General features: G+C 41.3%; 1 protein-coding gene across 1 annotated transcript in view; it reads right to left on the reverse strand.

Moving 5' to 3' along the window:
• LOC127946054 (transcriptional activator GLI3) overlaps window positions 1-21,122 on the reverse strand; it is a 291,286-nt gene that overhangs the window by 115,103 nt on the left and 155,061 nt on the right. Inside the window, exon 4 of the mRNA XM_052542339.1 lies at window positions 7,810-7,915. Within this exon, the coding sequence (XP_052398299.1) occupies window positions 7,810-7,915 (106 nt within the window). The remainder of the gene's footprint in view (window positions 1-7,809; window positions 7,916-21,122) is intronic.

Below are 21,122 nucleotides of genomic sequence, written 5' to 3' on the forward strand. Positions count from 1 at the left end.
CGAGTTCCCGTTCCATTCCTTTCCTGTTCCCTCTTTTGTTTATTTATTTGTTTATTTTTGGATTGATCGTTTGGTTTTGACCTTGGCTTGTTCGACCACGATTTGGATTATCCTAAATAAATATACATCTGCAATTGGATCTACTCTCTCCTGTGTCTCACTGAACACGATCGTCAAAGAAGGACTCCAGCACTTGAGATCCAGCAGTATGTTTTTTGATACTTCCTCCCCAGCCAATGAGCGGGATAGAGGAAATGGTTTTGAGGGTACCCTCCTGGTCATGTTCCGTGGGACCAGGGGAGGTCGCTCAGGAGTGAGTGGTCGAGAGGAGGTCCGGCATCTCCACTGTGGCCCCCCGTCGAACCTTGGTTTCGGATGGGAGCCGCCGTCTCACCATTGTGGAAGGAGAGGGGAGAGGAGGTGCAAGTCTGCCAAGCCAGCGCCGCTGCACAAGATGGGCGCCAGTCCAGTGCTGCTGCACAAGATGGCCGCCAGTCCAGTGCTGCTGCACAAGATGGCCGCCAACCCATGGCTTTTTGGATTATTTCTCCATGCTGTCAAAAATCCTAGAGATTCCCAGGAGTGTTCACGTCACGTCTGCTGATCCAGACACTGTTCACGTCACGTCTGCTGAGCCAGCACCACAGTACAAGATGGCCACCAACCCAGCGCCACTGCACAAGGTGGCCGCCAGCCCGGAGCCACTGCAGAGGATGGCAGCTACAGTGGGCTTTCCTGAGTTGAGTCAGGTTCCCGTTGACTCTCCAGAGTTGAGTCAGGTTCCGGTTGACCTTCCAGAGTCGAGTCATATTCCCGTTGACCCTCCAGAGTTGAGTCAGGTTCCTGTTGACCCTCCAGAGTTGAGTCAGGTTCCGGTTGACCCTCCAAAGTCGAGTCAGGTGCTCGTGGACCCTCCAGAGTCGAGTCAGGTGCTCATTGACCTTCAAGATTCAGGGTTAGTCACCGTTGACCTTCCAGAGTCAGGGTTAGTCACCGTCGACCTTCCAGAGTCAGGGTTAGTGACCGTTGACCTTCCAGTGTCAGGGCTAGTTACCGTGGACTTTCCAGAGTCAAGGCTAGTCACCATTGACCTTCCAGAGTCAGGACTAGTCACCATTGACCTTCCAGAGTCAATGCTAGTCACCGTTGACCTTTCAGAGTCAAGTCAAGTCACTGGTGATCTTCAACGACAGAGCCAAGTCACTGGTGATCTTCAAGGACAGAGTCAAGTCACGGATGATCTTCAAGGACAGAGTCAAGTCACCGGTGATCTTCAAGGACAGAGTTAAGTCACGGGTGATCTTCAGCGAAAGAGTCCAGTCACCGGTGATCTTCAAGGACCGAGTCAAGTCACCGGGGTTCTTCATGGGAGAATTCAAGTCACCAGTGATCTTCATGAACAAAGGCAAGTCACCATTGATCTTCATGAACAAGGAAACACCATGGGAGTACCAGAGTCTCATCATTTCTCTGTGGATCTACCAGAGCCTCCCCACGTTTCTGCTGAACTATCAGAGCCTCTCCACGTCTCTGATGAGCTACCAGAGTCTCTCCACGTATCTGATGATCTACCAGAGGCTCTCCTCGCTTCTGCGGAACTTCCAGAGCCTCGTCACGTCTCAGTTTAACTCTCTGAGCACCCGACTGATCCTGCTGTGGCCACGGAGGCTACCCTTAACTTGTTCATGTTTTTTGTTTCAGACTTGCCCAATCAGACTTATCCTCCTGTTTATTCGGCCACATGGAGGTGGTGGTCTTCTGCTCCACCCTGGGGGCGTCGGTTTCGGCCGTGGCTGCACAGATGTGGTGGTCTTCTGCTCTGCCCTGGGGGGCGTCTGGTTTGGCCACACGAATGTGGTGGTCTTCTGCTCCGCACTGGGGGGCATCTGGTTTGGACGCACAGAGGTGGTGGTCTTCTGCTTCGCCCTGGGGGGGCGTCTGGTTCGGCCGCACGGATGTGGTGGTCTTCTGCTCAGCCCTGGTGGGCGTCACGTGATGTCCTTCTTGGACTTATGTTTTTGTGTTTGTTTTTTTTTTTTTTTCTGTCTGTCTTCCTCCTATGGACCTGGCCCTCCGCCGGTCCACCTCCCTCCTGGGTTTCTTGTCTGTGTCTTTCTGTTTCGCTCTAAGCTCCACTAGTGGGCTCACTTCACCGTAGGCACTAGAATTCCTCTAGTCTTGTCCTGTCATTACAGTAATTGCACTCCTGTTAATTGCACCAGGTGCAGTCACTTTATTGTCATTAGTCTCCCTATAAATACCAGTCTTTTCCTGTTGTTTGTATGGAGTCCTTACCTTTCGTGTTTACAGCATTCTCGTCCTCCGAGATTCTCCTATGTCTTCTCATCCTCTGCTGCCTGCATGATCGCGGAACCCATTGCAACGGGACTACACTTGATGGGTGGGTAGAGACATGGTTCATTTGACTAGTGTGATCATTCGCGGTTCAGTTATATATAGATCAGTGAGTGTGAGCGCTAACTGCGCAGGAGTGCAGATCTTCTGATACATGCTTCTTGATTGCAAGAATATTTCTGAGCGGCAAAAGCGATAGTTCTGTAAAATAATACATTGTGAGAGGGATGTGTGTTACTGCGTGTGTTAATCAATGCATGCATGCATATATATATATATATATATATATATATATATATATATATATATATATATATATATATATGTGTGTATGTGTGTGTGTGTGTGTGTGTATGTATATTATTTCATCCTTCTCCAAATGCATTTGTAAAAAGTATGGTATTTTACAAATTAATTTATACTGCACTAAGTTTGTGCTTGATGGAAGCATGACATAACTACATATATAATGTATCTTCAGTTAGTATAGAAAGTATAGAGTATAGTCTATCTATTTTTAGATTGATTGATGATACTTGAAATAATGAAATCATGAAATGATCATGAAATAAATCTATTTTAGATACAGTTATGTATATATTTATTTTTCACTAGGGTATATATATATATATATATATATATATATATATAAGTGATGCTCGGGTCAATGTATTAATAACCCGCACCCGACCGACATTTTCAACTAACCCGACCATAACTCGGACTGCAAAGAAAATATTGTACCCGACCTGCTTCCTGACCTGACTAAATGTAATAAATGCTCATCATATCATCATTGGGCCATAGATGTAGGAACTAGGCAAAAAATTAAAATAAAAAATACGAAAAAAAAAAAATCCTTGATATATTCTAATTTTGTCAAGAATTATACAAAAAAATAATCAATAAGCTCATAATTTGTTCTAAAATAGTCTAGTGTGGCTATGTATATTTTGATGTTTCTGCAAGGTCAGCAGACATTGAGGCTTGGGTTTGTTCCGATCAGAGCTTGTGAGCGGAGAGCGATTTCTCCATATATTACACTCTGCTCGCTCATTCCATGTAATATATAGCCTATATTTCTCAAATCTGTGAGGCACAAGCTGAGTTTCGGCGCCCTCCAGTTCACATGCAAGTGATTGTGCCGGCGCCTTATTACATTGTCTGCTATATATTTGCTTCTAATTTATAAAATACGGGCAATTGATCAAAATTAAGATACAATTTATACAAAACGAAAATCTTTATCTTAATAATCTGATTTTCTACAACAACAACAAAAAAAAACATTTATTGTTATTATTATCATCATTATCATTATTATTATTAATGTTGAAAAGAGCTGAGAATATTTTTTTCAGGTTTATTAGGGGGGATAAATTGAAAGAACAGCATTATTACATCTGTTACAGTTACATTTATTTGTTACATTAATATTATTTACACCAAGCTTTTGAATGGTATATTATTGTATATTGTTACTGAAACTTCATAATGTTTCACTTGATTATACATTTAGTCAGGAATTATATTTTGGAAAAAGTCTAACTAGTAAAATGTTTACAGTTTATGTGAAAACTAGCACAAGTATATACATAAATAAAAAGAGACTTACTCATGTTTATTATCTCTGCTGAATAAAGCACTTCATCCTTTTTTTCTGAGGAAATCCTAATCTCAAATCCTCAACCACATCACATCTTTTCGGGATTAATTATGTCTTATTCCTCTCATAGCAAAGCAAACAGTAAAATAAAAGAACTTGAAGAACAGTCTCACTGCTTTTTCTTCTGTGTGGGCGTATTCAAGCCGCGCGCTTCAGTTTGAATCTGAATAGCGAGTTCAGCGCGGAGGCGTGGTCACATTAGATATAATGAAGGTAGACGTGAAAAACGGACATCGCATTGTTTTCATATGTATTATTTTATCACAGAATATCTGTTTCCGGTGGCACTTGTTTAGTTTAAAAGTAGACATGTCAAGCTTTCTATAGATATCTCTCTCAAGTCTCTTCGTTGAGTATTCACAGAGTAACAGTTCATTTTAATAACATGTTTGTAAATGAAGAACAGGCTGCAGACAGCACACCTTGTTTGTTATCTTTATTTTATAAGTGCACAAAGTTCTGTTGTTATTATATCTGTATTCAAAAAATTTAGACCCTTTACAGATTCGATTGATGTATTGATCTTATCTGTACGATCAAAACTGAAAGTGTAATTTAAGTTATTATATATATATATATATATATATATATATATATATATATATATATATATATATATATATCACTATATTGCTCTATTCTTTTTCTATTCTATCTGTTTTCTTTGTATTTATTATATTATTTAAAAGCCCTTGCTATTTGTACTCTGTTTATGCTAATGAGACTTGTTATAGCACTTATGTATCATTGCTCTTTTTGTTGTTTTTGATTGCTTCCATTGTCCTCATTTGTAAGTCATGATTTTCAATGTGCTGTGGTGTTGTCAGTCCAGGAGAGGTCCTCTGTGGTGTGCACAGGCAGGAACTTGGTGCTGCTAACTCTTTCCACAGTCACACCTTTGACGGTCATAGGAGCATGAGTGCACACTATCCTGAAGTCAACAATCTCCTTCATCTTCTCCACATTCAGTGAGAAATGGTTGTCACTACACCAAACGGCCAGGCGGCTCACCTTGCTCATGTAGTTTGTCTCATCTCTGTTGCTAATGGGACCCACAACAGTCAAGTCATCTATAAACTTAATGAAGGTTGGAGCTGTGTGATGGTGTGCAGTCATGCGTCAACATCCTTGGGGGGCCCCAGTGTTCAGTGTGATGGTGCTGGATGGGTTGCTGCCGACCTTTACTGCCTGAGCTCTTCAAGTCAGAAAGTCCAACAGCCAGTTGCAGCGAAAGTATTGAGCCTCAGCTGGACCAGTTTGTGAATGAGCTGTTGAGGGATGATTGTGTTGAATGCTGAAGTTTATGAACAGCATTCTGACGTATGAGTCTTTTTTATCCAGATGTCTGAGTGCTGAGTGGAGGGCAGTGGCGATGGCATCATTGGTCAAGCAGTTAGATCGATATGGTAGGGAACAGACTTGATGTGGTGGATGACTTGCCGTTCAAAGCACTTCATGGAAATAGGAATAAGTGCAACAGGATGGTAGTCATTGAAGTAGGATGGAGACAGCTTCTTTGGGACTGGAATGATGGTGGTAGCTTTGAAGCATGTTGGGACGACAGCCTAAGTTAGTGAGATGCTGAAAATTTCTGTGAAGTCATTAGTGAGTTCCACTGCACTGTGTCTCTCAATACACGCCCAGGAATGTTGTCTAACCCTGGAGCTTTGCGTACATTGATCCAGCTGCGGATTCTCCTCAGCCTGTCCAGGGACAGTATCATCACCTGGTCGCCGGGAGGAGGTGGAGTCTTCTGTGCAGTGGTGCACTTTTGTGCCTCAAAGCGAGCGAAGAAGGCATTCAGTTCGTTCAGCAGGGAGATGGTGCTGTCACAGGTCTGAGGTGGGGTTTGTAGTCCGTAATGGTCAGTATCCCCTGCCATAGACTCAGAGTGTCTCTGCAGTCACTGAATCGATGGGCTATCCTCCTGGAGTAATGCCTCTTAACCCTTTCTGATGCCTCGGGATAGATGGCCCTAGCTGTCTTCAGGCCCACCTCATATCTAGCTCTGAAGGCAGCGTTCCGAGCCTTCAGGAGTCTGTAGACCTCCCCTGTCATCCATGGCTTCTGATTGGCCCACACATTGATGGTCTTTGTGACTGTTACATCATCCATCAATTGGTGATGTAGGCAGTGACCATCTCTGAGTACTCTTGGAGGTCTGTGGTGTTATTGTATGTGGCAGCCTGCTTACACATATTAGAGTGAGTGTTAGTAAAACATTCTTGCAGTAGCTCTGATGACCCTTCCGGCCACACTTTTATCTGTTTGTGAAATGGTTTGGAGACTTTAACAAGCAGTCTGTATGCAGTAATTAGCATGACATTGATGTGGTCTGAGGTGGTGGTGGTGGTGGAGGAGGGCCTTGTACGCTCCTCGCTGGGTGGTGTAATCAAAGTCCAGAGTGTTGTTTCCCAGAGTTGGAAAGTCTATGTTTTGGTGTGTTTTTGGAAACATACTCTTTAAGTCTGCATGGTTGAAATCCCCAGCTAAGATGAGAAAAGCATCAGGGTGGGCTGTCTACTGCTCACTGATATGCTGGTACAGTTCATTTAGTGCCTCGCTCCTGTTGCTGTTGTTGGAGCTGGGAGGAATGTATACAGCAATAAGCATTATATAGCTGTATATTCCCTCGTAGATAGAACGGAAACTTAATACCGTATTTTCCGGACTATAAGTCACACTTTTTTTCATAGTTTGGCTGGTCCTGCGACTTATAGTCAGGTGCGATTTATTTATCAAAATTCATTTGACATGAACCGTCAGAAATGAACTAAGAGACATGAACCAAGAGAAAACATTACCGTCTCCTGCCGCCAGAGGGCGCTATATGCTGCTCAGTGCTCCTGTAGTCTACACTGAAGACATAGAGCGCCCTCTCGAGGCTGGAGACGGTAATGTTTTCTCTTGGTTCTTGGTTCTAAATAAATGCGACTTATAGTCCAGTGCGACATATATATATATTTTTCTCATCATGACGTATTTTTGGACTGATGCGACTCATACTCAGGTGCGACTTATAGTCTGAAAAATACCGTAATCATAAACTCCACCAGGGAAGAGCAGTGTTTGCAGACCACAATAGCATTGCGGCACCACACATCATTGATGTAAACACAAAGCCCGCCACCATGGGTCTTACCTACCTCGACGAGAACTCTGTCCACTCTATATCATGTTAGCTGGTAGAGCACAAAAACCCAACAGTCTCTTACAGTCCTCTGAGTTGAGTTTAGTATTCAGATGTAGTCCAGTTTATTGTCCAAAGAGCGTACATTAGCCAGTTAAATGGTGGGGATGGCTGGCTTGTGTGGGTAAGCTGTTAGCCTAGCCCGGATACCTCTGCGTTTACCCCTTTGCTGCTTTCTCTCACGCCATTTGTGGTGCCTCCGCTGTGGGTGAGATGCAGTAGTGGGGGCTGGTGATGGTGTAGGCCTCTGGAGCACACTGAGATCCTACAGCTCGTCGTCATGCCCGGAATTTAACTCTAAAAACATGGTTCTGCCAACATTGAACAGAAACTCATGGTTGTATGCGCACTGAAAGACTGGTAGACGCGATGAAGACGTACAAAAACAAAAATGCCGTTTTGACAGGAGAGAGAGAAGCCACAGCATGTAAACATGCCATCATCTTGGTATTTAATATATATATTTTCACAAACAATGGCTTTACCTGTAGCGTCTTTCTTTAACACTCGATAGAAGGTGGCTTTAATTACATTCATTGTGGCTTTAAACATGGGAATAGACATAAGTAAAGTTGTGTTAATCTGTGCATTTACTCACACGTGTAGCGGAGGTACTGGCGAGGGTTCATAAATGTATCGGCCTTGTGTGTGTCTATCATCGATTGGTACTGGAGGATGAAAACCAGGAAAGAACTGAGGTGTAGCTGTAAAATGAAAAAGAGAGTTTTAAAAAATGAATTGTGATTAAATGTTTAAACATAAATACCATGGTAGACAGTAATTTGTTTAGTAGCGTGGATTCATAGAATTTAAAACTAACATGGCAAAAAATAATTACTATATTACTATATGTTCATTCCTCAAGCAAAGCAAATTTTAAAAGTCCATTAAAAACATATGTGGTTAGACCTTTTTTTAGCATGATAAAATATATTGTTGAAGGTACAGTGCGTGTTATCTGGGACCATGCTTGAGCAATCTAATCAAAGTGAAAATGTGGAGGATTTTCATTGTTTCATTGTTTTCACCATACTTGACAAATCTTGTGCGTGTAATGTGGGTCTATGTGTAACATTAGCATCCTTATTTAATTTATATGTTATAGAAATATACAGTAGCTTCTCAGTTTAAAATTCCAATAAAAATCGGGGGCGCTGTAATTGTTGAGTAGGGTTTGGGGTGCTGGATCCTTGGTTGGTAGATTAGGATTATTCCAAGGAACTGGATCAGAGAGATGTGAGTCATACTTCATACATTTCCACAGTATAAAGATTTTTGCTCACAAAATGTAGCTAAACATTTGCTGGTTTGCGGAGAATTAAAAATTTTCACATCTTTTAAATATATAGTGTTGGAATCAGATTGTAATACTATTGTAATCTGATCAATCAAAACTGGTATTATCATGATACTTTTTGTTACTGAAATGGGGAGCATATAAAGTGAAACCTAGCAACAGTAATTAAGAATGGCAGTGGGCTCTGGCACTGTAACAAGGGAGGGTGCAGAGGCAGACATATTTTTTCGCTTGTAAACATCGGTCAACTGTGTGCCACAGTGTTTAAAGGGTGTGCCCAGGGATCAATGCCCAACATCTGGGTCCAATTCTATACAATACAAGCTGCCAAATGCAGCACTAACATCAGGCCCCTTATGAAACAAAAATATATTGCTGTATATCGGAAAATATCATGTAATATATTAGGCAAGGCAATATATTCTCATATATGGGATTTAATATTTATATTTTCCAATATATTGCAATATATGCATAGACCATATATGTATGTGTGTATCTGTGTGTGTGTGTGTGTGTATAAATAACCATAGCATTTGCATGGACATGCATGGTATAGCTATATAACCTAAAGAAAATAGTGAAGACAAAAATCTGCATTACATAAGCAGCAGTTTTATTGGAACAGAGTTGCAGAGACCACATTCACCCTTAACTGTAAATTAGAAAGATTATAAACATATTCATAGATTCTTCCTTTTTAAAAAAAATGTACTTTGCGTTTTAATGTTCAATCCTCCACACTGGATCTTGGAGGTTTGCATGCATAGAGGCTTGCATATTGTGGCAGATCAATTAGCAAACATACTCTACTCACTCAGCACAGACTGCTTAAGGCCGGGCATACACTGTGCGATTTTCATCCGATTTTGAGCCGAATTCTGACTTGTGTGACTCTTTTTCAGGTCGGGCCGATTTTCTGCATTTTCGTGCGTCGTTTGTCGTGCAGTGTTCGTGCAGTGTACAAGGGGAAACGAGAGGCGATTAAACTCTCCAGACCGGCGATCGGTTGGTGGGATGGATTTCCGACATGTCACAAATTTGTATGATGGTCATCGTGATGTATCGCACTATTGAAGCAGGGCTACGAACCGTTTTTTCCCTCACTGCGCGAAACAATAAACGAAACCATGGTGACATGGCGTGTAGTGTGGACTGAAGTGATGGATGGAAAACTTGTGGAGTTATGGCTAAGAAAAATAAAAAAGAGGGGGAAAAATACCTGCTTACCTCCAGTTCACGTTGCAAAATGGATAAACCATATTGGCCACGGCCTCTGAGCCACCTGCGCGTCTAGATATAGCTACTCCTTTTTTTTCTTTCTTTTTTTTTTTTTTTTTGACTTTTCAGCACACAGAATTGCGCATATCACCAAAGCAGTGCGTTTATCCCGGGAAAGCATGTTTATTCAGAAACCTATATGTTGATTCTGTTGATTCCTCACGTATTAAGAATGAGGAGTCACGTGCCGATTTGGGTTGATTTGGGAGGGGTCTGAGCTGATCGGCCATGATGGTAGGACACGCTATCGATTGCCAGGGGCAACACCTTCAGAACTTCACTGAGGCGTGACTAAACATTCCAGAGCTCTTTTATTTTTGCACATTTATTATGTCGGCGGAACAGAGACGGATCTATGAATACGAGAAATAAATGAAGAAAGTAAAGCAATGCAGAAAGATAAGGCGAAATAATGGGGACTTTTGGATTTAGTTGTATTTAATGAGAGAAAAATAGCTTTGTGATCTGTAAGAACAGAAGTCTCTATAGAGATTTTATTAACACAATTCAATAAATTCCTTGAAATTAACCAATAGTCTATACATGACTGTTGAGAAAGGTTTCCTTTACACCATGTAAATTGAATTTTGTCTGGATACGTATTTCTCCATATATCAATCAAATCCAGAGTAGAACACATATTATTAAATTCTGGAAGAACAGACCTGTTACTTAGATGAGGTGGAAAACAATCCTTTTCAAAATCCCATATTGTATTGAAATCCCCTCCAAGTACTAATTTCGCATTGCTATATTGTTCCTCTATTTTTTCAATCTGGTCTTCAAAATTCGAAAATAAAGTTTTGTTTTGTGTGGTAAAATTACTTGCGTAAATATTTCCCAAAATAAAAATTTCAGCATTCTTTTCTATAACCAGTATCACCCATCGACCTGAATCATGCATTTTGGTTAGAATTATTTTCCCCTTAAATGTACCTTTTAATACTGCAGCACCAGCTGATCGATTACTCCCATATGACATCCATAAATCACACCCCCCCCCATTGGCTCTTACAAAAATTATGATCTGACAAAGATGCGTGTGTTTCTTGAATAAAATAAAAATCAAATTTAAATTTCCTGCAAAACAAAAAAAACTGCTTTCCTTTTCAGCAAATCTCGAATTCCCCTGATATTTAAAGATAAAACTGACAAAGATACCAGTTTGCTATTTTAGCCACTTAAGATTGAACAAATATGAAACAAAACATGTTCCTACATCTCAAAAGTAGAACTTACAACCCAAATTGACCTTAATATTACTTTAAATCAAAACTTATCAATACTATGCAGTGCAAGTGCAATAAATTGTTTAATTTCAGTTAACAAGGATCCATTCTGACCGTAAACTGAAATTAAATATTCTGTTGTAAATGTCACAAAATTCCATCCAGATGATGACTGCACTTGTAACCGTATACTAACACGTGCAGAATTGTGTCCATATGCAGTTCTTTATCAAGAATTATGCGAGTAATCATATACAAAACCTTAGAGAGGTATTTCCTTTCCATCAACGAAGGCTTGTACGCAGACGAAGTAAGCCTTCTTTCCCACCTGCCGAGCAGCCTCCACTTTTGGCCACAGTTGTCTGCGTATAGCTTTGTCCATAGTAGTTAAATGTTCTCCAAACCGTAGATCCTTGGACTTCAGGTAGGTGCTGGTTTTCGCCGCTTTCCAAAGCATATCTCGTACGGATCTAGACATGAACTGGATGACGACGGTTCTCCCTCCCGTGGCGTTTCAATCAAATTTTCTTCCGAGCTGGTGTACTATGTCTACATCTTGTTGTATTTTAGTGGTTAGCTCTGGAAGAATTGCACAACAGATATCCACGACTTGTGCCTTTACGTCTTCACTGGTCTGCTCAGTCAGACCGTACAATCTCTAATTCCATCTTCTTTTTGTACCGTTCTACTTCATTAAGCCTGAAATCGAGCGCCGACCTTTTTCAAAATTTTCACCTCATCTTTGACATCCTTTACTTAATTGAAAAGGAATTTCTGTTGATTTCTTCAAAGCTTCAATGCTCACCGTATTTGCTCTTAAGAGCTCCTCTAATCAGTTGACTCTTTCATTTATGCAACGCATGATGTTTTCTTGAAATTCAGACAGAGACAGTTCATTTTCACTTTTCTTCGGATCAGGGGTGCTGGGCGTTGAATCCGGTAAAGAAACTGTCATGCCTTGCACTACATTTGGGTGCTCTATTTGAATGTCAGTGCGGCAAACTTGCATGTCATCATCTGTATCCTTCATCATTGTCAGCGACTTTGTTAGGCTTTTCTTTTTAACTTTAACGTTACTCTCCCTCTCTCGTTTTTCCTCCATTCAGTGCAGTCTCTCCGGGTTAATTACAGCGTTCAAAAGTACTTTACAGCAGCTCTTCATGTTAATTGTCTTGTAAATAATAAAATCTTACATTTAGATGTCAAATTGGTCAATTTATTAAACAAAAAGAACGATATGAGGTGAAGGAACAAACTTTTTCCTCAGCATCTCAAAACTACCTGCTCACCGGTCGCCATCTTACGCGCCCTTCACTGACAATAACCGTTTCGCCGCTGGGATCCTGCCAACATGGCGGATACTGTGATATCGAGGGGAGGGGCTCTGTGCTATGACGACAACTCCTCACTCTCAATAGTGTGAGCAGTCAAATCGCAACTCGACGATTGGACCGTACAGTGAGCACATAAAAATCGTGAGCTTTGGCTTTAGATCGCATGCGATCTATTTTAACAGTGTGAGTTGGTACCTTGCCGAAATAGCACAGAAATCGCACAGTGTATGCTTGCCTTTACGCGACAAATGACTGAGCTTGCACATGCATAATACTTTGAGCGGGAAGGTGTGATTCAGGCACGAGCAACGGCTCTGGGCCGAACGGCAACCTCATGCTCTCTCTCCTGAAGCCAATAAGGAAGTTACAAAAACTGCAATTCATCGACTGGCCGCTTGAGGCTGGCTGCAAAAGGGAGTCAGTCCCATAGACTCCCCATGTTAAAATGTCCAACTTTACAGCAGAAAAAAAACATGTTTACAGCCTGGTTCAAAAATCGATTTTGGTCTATATTGGTAATTTTGCCCTTCTTGACAACTGTGAGGGGGGTAAAAAAATTTAAAACTCATCCGTTAAAATTATATTAAGACTTAAATTTAGACTTAAACTCCGTTGATGCTCTGTAAAAATAAACTCCATCCACTGGTCCCTTAATGCGTTTTTTTTTGGGGGGGGGGTAATCTGTGCAGGGTTGTCTTGCCCTGGCAACCAAAAACACACTTCTTTTGTGACAATTCAGTCTCTCGCTCTGATCAGTGAATGTCTCTGCTCTGCTATACGGGAGCGCGCGCTCTTCCGGGAGAAGTGCCCTTAGGACCCATATAAGGAAATTCCGCTCCATCTAACGTCACACAGACCCATACTCGAAAAAAACTTTCCGAAACTTGTGACAAACCGGAAGAGGTATTTTTGGAACAAAAATAGTCCTTCAAACGTACAACTTAATTTTTGAAACTTTGTCCATGTTTAGCATGGGAATCCAACTCTTTAACAGTGTAAAAAACTCAGTATGCATGAAATAGCATTTCACCCCCCCCCCCCCTTTAAAGGACTAGCATATATTCTGACAGTAGGCTAATAATGGCTAAAAAGTGTTTGTTCAGTAACAGGAGTCTTAATGTCTCTCCATCTCTTTATTAAACAGAAAACACTTTTTCAGGTAGGTGACAAATGTCAGCCAATCAGAAAAGAGTACCAGTTTATTAGCTTAAATTTTATAGTGTTTCAGTTAAAAAAAAAAGTTCAGCTCAATTCTTAGTGTCACCACTTTCAATTTAAATGGTTTAATCTGTATCCTGTGTGTGTCTCCTGGTTGGACAAAATTGGAACTGAAACTAAACTGAAAATGCATTTTCAGTTTAATAAAGATCTAGATTGACATGAAGACTCCTGTTACTGAACAAACACTCTAATGAACTACCATCATATAGAGCTATTTAACAATTATTTTAACAAAAATTACTTGACCTCAAGAATATGTACAAAGAACATCTAATTTAAAAAAAAAATGTACAGTGTTAAGTTTGTTGATAACTACAGTATCACTACAAGGTCTTTTACCATTGGCCAGGTGGTTTACAGGACTAAAATAAATTCCATACATAAACACATAGGCTATATAACTGTTCATGGAACCTCTTTAAAGAAGTCTGAAGATGGGACACAATTATTAGTATTATTAGTATTTATTATTCATTTTTGTAATGGTTTTGATTTTTGGCATTAAGAAAATCTATCCTTACACATGATTGTAGAAAAAGAGGCCACACTCAGAACCGCTGAGCAGAACTATATCCAGACGACATGCCGGGCAAGAGGGTGAGAAAAGCAAAATGACTAGAGTTTGGTGAAGAAGATACCAGTACTGGCAACAAAACCTTTAAAAATTAAAGCTTTTTTTTGCTGTTCTATTGCTTGTGGTGATTTTCCTTGTTTATTTATCTGCTTATGCTCTTATTTATTTATAGTTTACAAAAGGTGAAATTCGGGAATGATGGAACGGTCACTGTGTCATCACATTGTTGGGAGACTGCAAAAGCTTGTACCACCCCCACCTCTTCAGTGTAGATGTCCTCCTCAAGTCCAACCTGAAAGGAGGAGTCAGCAAGCTATATATATATATATATATATATATATATATATATATATATCCAAAGACTACCACCATCTTTCCAAACCAGTTCTTTCACTTTTTGTCTGGTTCCTTTTATCAGGTGGGTCTTTGCTATTCACTACCTCTCCGATCACTCACCTGTGAGTTATACTTATTAAAAGCACTTTTAGCTACATGAAATACTGAAAAATCAAACAAATATGTTTCGACAATGGTAAAGGTCTAAAAATAAAGATCTGGTCCTGATTTGATGATCAAACAGATATTTTAAATTGTGTATGGTTGCTAATAAAACAAGCCAGCAAGCTGTAAAGTAGCTTGAAATTGGGAAAAGGGAAAACAACTATTCTTAAGTTCTTATGTTCTTAAGTTATTTCCTTTTTAAAATGTACTATATATATATATATATATATATATATATATATATATATATATATATATATATATATATATATATATATATATATATATATATATATATATATATAGATAGATAGAGAGAGAGAGAGAGAGAGAGAGAGAGAGAGAGGTGGGCATAGCTTTTTTTTTTTTTTTTGACTAATCTAGACTAATCTCAATGTAATCTTGGAATGACTCTAGATTAAATTAAAATGGCTCATTTGAATTCTGCCGAAAACATCAGAATAAGTGTGCTACCCAAATAAAATAATGACTAAAGTAACTAAGTGTTTGAGAAGGTTTTCTCAAGCGAGGTGGTGCATTAGACCATGGGCTCATCTCCTGTTTCCAAAATGCATCACAAACTCCTTGAGAAAGCTGTAAACAAATTCCACATTGCACAAGGTGCAAACAACCTTACGCCTGTTTCACACATAATCTGTCTGCAGTGCAAAAGCGTTTTTTATTTTTTTACGCACCCATGTTAACGGATTCCAGCGTTCACACGGTTGCGGCCCGTCAGTGCGTTCCAGGTGATCGATCGTTTACGTACCGAGTAGCGGACTGCAAACGCGTCCTGTGTGAAAGCACAATGAGTATGAGTCCTTGCTGCTTCTGCACGCAGGGCCGTAGCTGGGGTCAGCGGGGCCCCAGTGAAGGTTGTACCAATGGGCCCAGTTTGAAATTGTTTAATTTGTATGTTCTTTCGTTTTTATTTATTTGTGCTATTTACACAATGTTTAAGTTGTTTTTCAAGTTTGTAGGTGTCAAGGTACAGAAACTGAATAATTAAATGTAAAATAGCACTGGATAGTCTTCAATGTAAAAATTAAATATACAATCAAACCAAAATTTATTCAGACACCAAAAACATTTCTCACATTATTACAGTATATTTGCTATCGCTTGTAAAATGGTTCTAAAATATGACAAGAACTTAGAGTTAAACTGTGTCAGAACAAATTTGTCTTGATAATGTCATAACTTTGATAGAAATATATGTAATGGATTACAATCAACTGTTATTATGACAATATTTACACTACCATCAATACTTTGTTGAACAATTACCAAGCAATGCTTAATTTTGTTCAGACTGTGGTGTGAAAAGGCTGCATTTGCAATTCAGAAAAAAAAACACATAAGCAATACATGGTGCTTTATAAGGTGCTGAATAATTTTTGATATACAATTTTTTTTTTATCAGTTTCACTAGTAGTTCACTGTATGAAGATTCTTTGGGTATAATATGTCACAGTTCAATTAATTTTGCTATACTCACTTACATAAATCTATTGTAGTGTCCTGTACCTACTAGTCAAATATATAAAAAAATATATCTGGTGTCTGAATAATTTTGGTTTGCATTAATTCTTGTTAAAACTACCAAGCAATTCAGTCAAGAGCAGTGAGTGATTTTCTTTCATTTTCTTGGATTTACATTACAGCATCTATAGCTAAATTAGGTGCAGTCACTTTAAGAGACGATGAACGCATCCAATATAATACATATCCCATTTTTTTCCTCAACTGTTTACTTTCACTTAAGAAATAACTGACAGTTTTTCTCGAGCATACTTTCTAAGGCAGGTATTTTGACATATTTTGTATGTATTTGAAGCAGATTTGGTGTTCAAGTGTTTGTCACGGTGTCTGGTCTCTGTTTCCCTGGGTCTCCACTAGTGGTCTCACTTCCCCATAGGCACCTCACCGCAGGCACTACAATTCCCACAAAGCCTTGTCCCTTCATCACAGTAATTGCACTCCTGTTAATTGCACTCAGGTGTCTTCACTTGATAGTCATTACCCTGCCTTTATTAACCGGTCTGTTTCTGTTTGTTTTCATGGAGTCCTTACTTTCCGTCTCCCAGTTTCCTCGCGTTCCTAGTTTCTAGTTCCTATTCCTGTTCCTTTCCCTGTTTGTTTGTTAACTGGTTTGGATGGATTTTTGGTTTTGACCCTCTGCTTGTTGGATTCTGAATTTAGATTACCCATTAAACTCACACTGCTTTTGGATCTCTCATCTCCTGTGTTCCTGAACGTAACAGAAAGACTCCATCGTGTCGAGATCCAGCGGTGTGGGACTTCATTCCCGTTCCCCAGCCAGTATGGTGGAGCGGAGGGTGAAATTCATCAGATTAACCACCCTCCGCCAAGAGGGGAATGAGGTGGGTGGTATGGCACAAGTGTTCTGGACCCTGGCGGATGGTTTGGGATATAATGATGCGGCCCTGAAGGACATTTTCAACACCGATCTGGATGACCCGGTGACAAGAAAGGAAATGGATCAGTTGGACGCTTTTGATTTCTGGCAATTCGTTTTCTACCTACAACATCGGCCTACGTGGGATACCCCAGCCATACCTGTCTCTCCCGGTAGGATGGCCGACTCTAGACCAGGCTCTACAGACAGGAGGACCGCCAGCCCAGCACCACTACACAGTATGGCCACCAGCTGAGCGCCACAGCACAAGGTGGTCGCCAGCCCAGTGCCACGGTGCAAGATAACCACCAGCCCAGCGCCACATCACAAGGTTGTCGCCAGCCCAGCGCCATGGCGCAAGATGGCCGACAGCCCAGCGCCACAGCACAAGATGGCCACAAGCCCAGCGCCACAGCGCAAGATGGCCACAAGCCCAACACCACAGCACAAGGTGGCCGCCGGCCCAGCGACACAACACAAGTTGGCAGCCGGCCCAGTGCCACTGCACAAGATGGCCACCGGTCCAGAGTCATGGCACAAGATGGCCGCCTGTCAACAGCCTCTGCACAAGATGACAGCCACAGTTGACCCTCCCGAGTCAAGTCAGGTTCCTGTTGACCCTCCAGAGTCGAGTCAGGTTAAGTCACCGTTGCCCTCCAGAGTCGAGTCAGGTAAAGTCACCGTTGACCCTCCAGAGTCGAGTCAGGTAAAGTCACCGTTGACCCTCCAGAGTCGATACCTGCCATACCTGTCTCTCCCGGTAGGATGGCCGACTCTAGACCAGGCTCTACAGACAGGAGGACCGCCAGCCCAGCACCACTACACAGTATGGCCACCAGCTGAGCGCCACAGCACAAGGTGGTCGCCAGCCCAGTGCCACGGTGCAAGATAACCACCAGCCCAGCGCCACATCACAAGGTTGTCGCCAGCCCAGCGCCATGGCGCAAGATGGCCGACAGCCCAGCGCCACAGCACAAGATGGCCACAAGCCCAGCGCCACAGCGCAAGATGGCCACAAGCCCAACACCACAGCACAAGGTGGCCGCCGGCCCAGCGACACAACACAAGTTGGCAGCCGGCCCAGTGCCACTGCACAAGATGGCCGCCGGTCCAGAGTCATGGCACAAGATGGCCGCCTGTCAACAGCCTCTGCACAAGATGACAGCCACAGTTGACCCTCCCGAGTCAAGTCAGGTTCCTGTTGACCCTCCAGAGTCGAGTCAGGTCAAGTCACCGTTGCCCTCCAGAGTCGAGTCAGGTAAAGTCACCGTTGACCCTCCAGAGTCGAGTCAGGTCAAGTCACCGTTGACCCTCCAGAGTCGAGTCAGGTCAAGTCACCGTTGACCCTCCAGAGTCGAGTCAGGTCAAGTCACCGTTGACCCTCCAGAGTCGAGTCAGGTTCCCATTAACCCTCCAGAGTCGAGTCAGGTCAAGTCACCGTTGACCCTCCAGAGTTGAGTCAGGTCAAGTCACCGTTGACCCTCCAGAGTCAAGTCAGGTCAAGTCACCGTTGACCCTCCAGAGTCGAGTCAGGTCAAGTCACCGTTGACCCTCCAGAGTCGAGTCAGGTTCCCATTGACCCTCCAGAGTCGAGTCAGGTCAAGTCACCATTGACCCTCCAGAGTCGAGTCAGGTAAAGTCACCGTTAAATCTTAATACATTATGCCATATTAAGTGTTTGTTTTTTCTACAGGAGGAATTCATTCATATTCTGCTGTTCTGTGGCCATGGATTTGCCGGTCTTGTCATTTTTTTGCAGGACCCAGTAAATTATAGTAGTAGGCCTACTAATTTAGTTTTAATCGTTTAATCACCACCACAGCATCTTGTCTCCATTGGCAACAGGCACGATTTGTGTTGATTGCAAGTGGCGTCACAGGTAGCGGAGAGTGCAAGTGGCAATTGCAAGTGGCATTGTAATTTAGTTTCTTTTTTCTTGTCTTCACCACCTGACTACTGTTGTAAAATGTTTAGAGATTCAAACAAAAATTTATCAATAAATAGAACAAAAAATAAATAAAATAATGACTGCAAGTGATGTCGCTAGTGGAAGCACAAGTGTCTGAGAGTGCAAGTCTGATAATGCAAGTGCAAATCTGCAGCCAGACCCTTCTCAAGCACATGATACTTAATGTATCAATTAATAAGACTACGGCCCAATCCCAATTCTATTTTATACCCCTTCCCCTTCCCCTAACCCTCCGCCTACCCCTTCCCCTTGTCCCTTGAAACAGAGTGTCAAGGGGTAGGGGAGAAAATATTCCCCTAAGGATTGGGACACCACTACCACGACTTTTATTAAATACAGTTTAAATACTGAATTGCCACCATTTCCAGCAACGAGTGGATACAATCGCTGTTTTTAAGTAAACTCACTCTAATATAAATTCACAGACGCGAATACATGCAACTTCCATTTCTCTCTCTCTCTCTCTCTCTCTCTCTAATAGGTGATATTTGACAAAATGGTTTAGTAATTTCTAATTATTGGGGGGATTAGCCCCCATCAATATCTTCAGCAGTTATGCTGTGGCACTGTCATGCAGTCTGTAATGATATGACGTTAGCAAATATTAGCAATTTTTTGCCAACATTTCTTTGAGTAACATAACCGCTAATATAAACTCACAATTGAATGTAACATAAAACAAATGATTACTTTTCGTAAAAATCTTTATTTATGCCAAAAAAAGCTTACATTTATGTGTCTTTTGGTTCGTTGTAGCAGCCATGTTGTTGAGATAATTCATACCCCTTCGTTTGAAGCGCGGTCCCGAAAAATCTTAGTTTGAAGGGCTATCTGGCCCTTCCACTTACCCTACCCCTCCAGCCAAAAGAGAATCGAGACAAAGGGGAAGGGCTAAGTGGTAGAACTCCAGTTGGTCTTTGCTGAAGTGAACTGATGAGACCAGTTCGAATCAGAGGATCTTGATGAATGAATAGTCAGGCCAAAGCCTGGCACAACCTTAGCATGGTTTTTAAGGCTCTTAGCTCAGCATCATCTCCTGGAATTACGGAATCTATAATAACCATCTGATCTGGTGATCAGTGATCTATATAGGGGGATGATGTCACACCCTCAGGAATCGAGTGTGCCAATGAGGAATGGTACCTTTTGGAGGGAAGTTTTACAACTCTTTGTTCCTAGTATGGTGTCTTGCATATGAAATTACATTGGGGGGTTCAAGAGAAGAATCTTTAAGATTCTTATAAAAATAATGTGTTGCATAGGCATCAACATACACTCTCATTTAGATCATGAAAATACAAACTCATAGATACCAAACATCATATAGGTAAGGTTATATTAACTAGTGATTCGTCATAAGCATGTATAAAACATACACAATACACAATATAGAAGAAGAGTCCCTTTTCATGTGCATTATGTGTCTTTTTTTTTTTTTTTTTTTTTTTTTGAGACTTGAGTTGAGAGTTGCTGAGCCACATTCCTAGGCATAGTAAACTTATTTATCAGATAGTGTGACTTGCTATGGAACCAGGGATGTTCTGTCCTTTTTGAGGTGATAGTTTCCTTTTGGGGGAAGGGTCCATAGACCCTTTGGTTAGATGAGGAGGCGTTAGATATTTTTTGTTAAATGTAACAAATAGTTGTGTGTCTGATTGGTCCAAAGCTACACATAGTAGCAGTTGAAATATTCATTGTACCCTAAATCTCAACTTATAACATTAATGTAATTAAATTAAATATAAAACAAGCTATTTGTCACTGCCTGGACAATAACTTTTTTATAGAAAATATTTTATAGTTTGTTATAGAGAAAAAAAGTTATGCTCAGAGTCCATAGCCTTATAACATTATAACAGGCACCTTCCTATTAAAGACTTGCACGATCGAGGGACCCATTGGAGCAGAGCGTGGTGTGGGACAACACTTGATGGGCGGGCAGGTAGAGTCTCGTGTGTGTGGGATGCGGGAGAATAATTAGGGTCTGCTCACACAAGGCAATCTTAACCGTGCTGGAGCACGTTTGATCCCCAAAGCCTGGTTTGTTTGACTAGTGTGATCATTCTGTTTAGCAGTCTCTGGCTCG

Source organism: Carassius gibelio, chromosome A24 (assembly GCF_023724105.1).
Source record: "Carassius gibelio isolate Cgi1373 ecotype wild population from Czech Republic chromosome A24, carGib1.2-hapl.c, whole genome shotgun sequence".
NCBI classification, from domain to species: Eukaryota; Metazoa; Chordata; class Actinopteri; order Cypriniformes; family Cyprinidae; genus Carassius; species Carassius gibelio.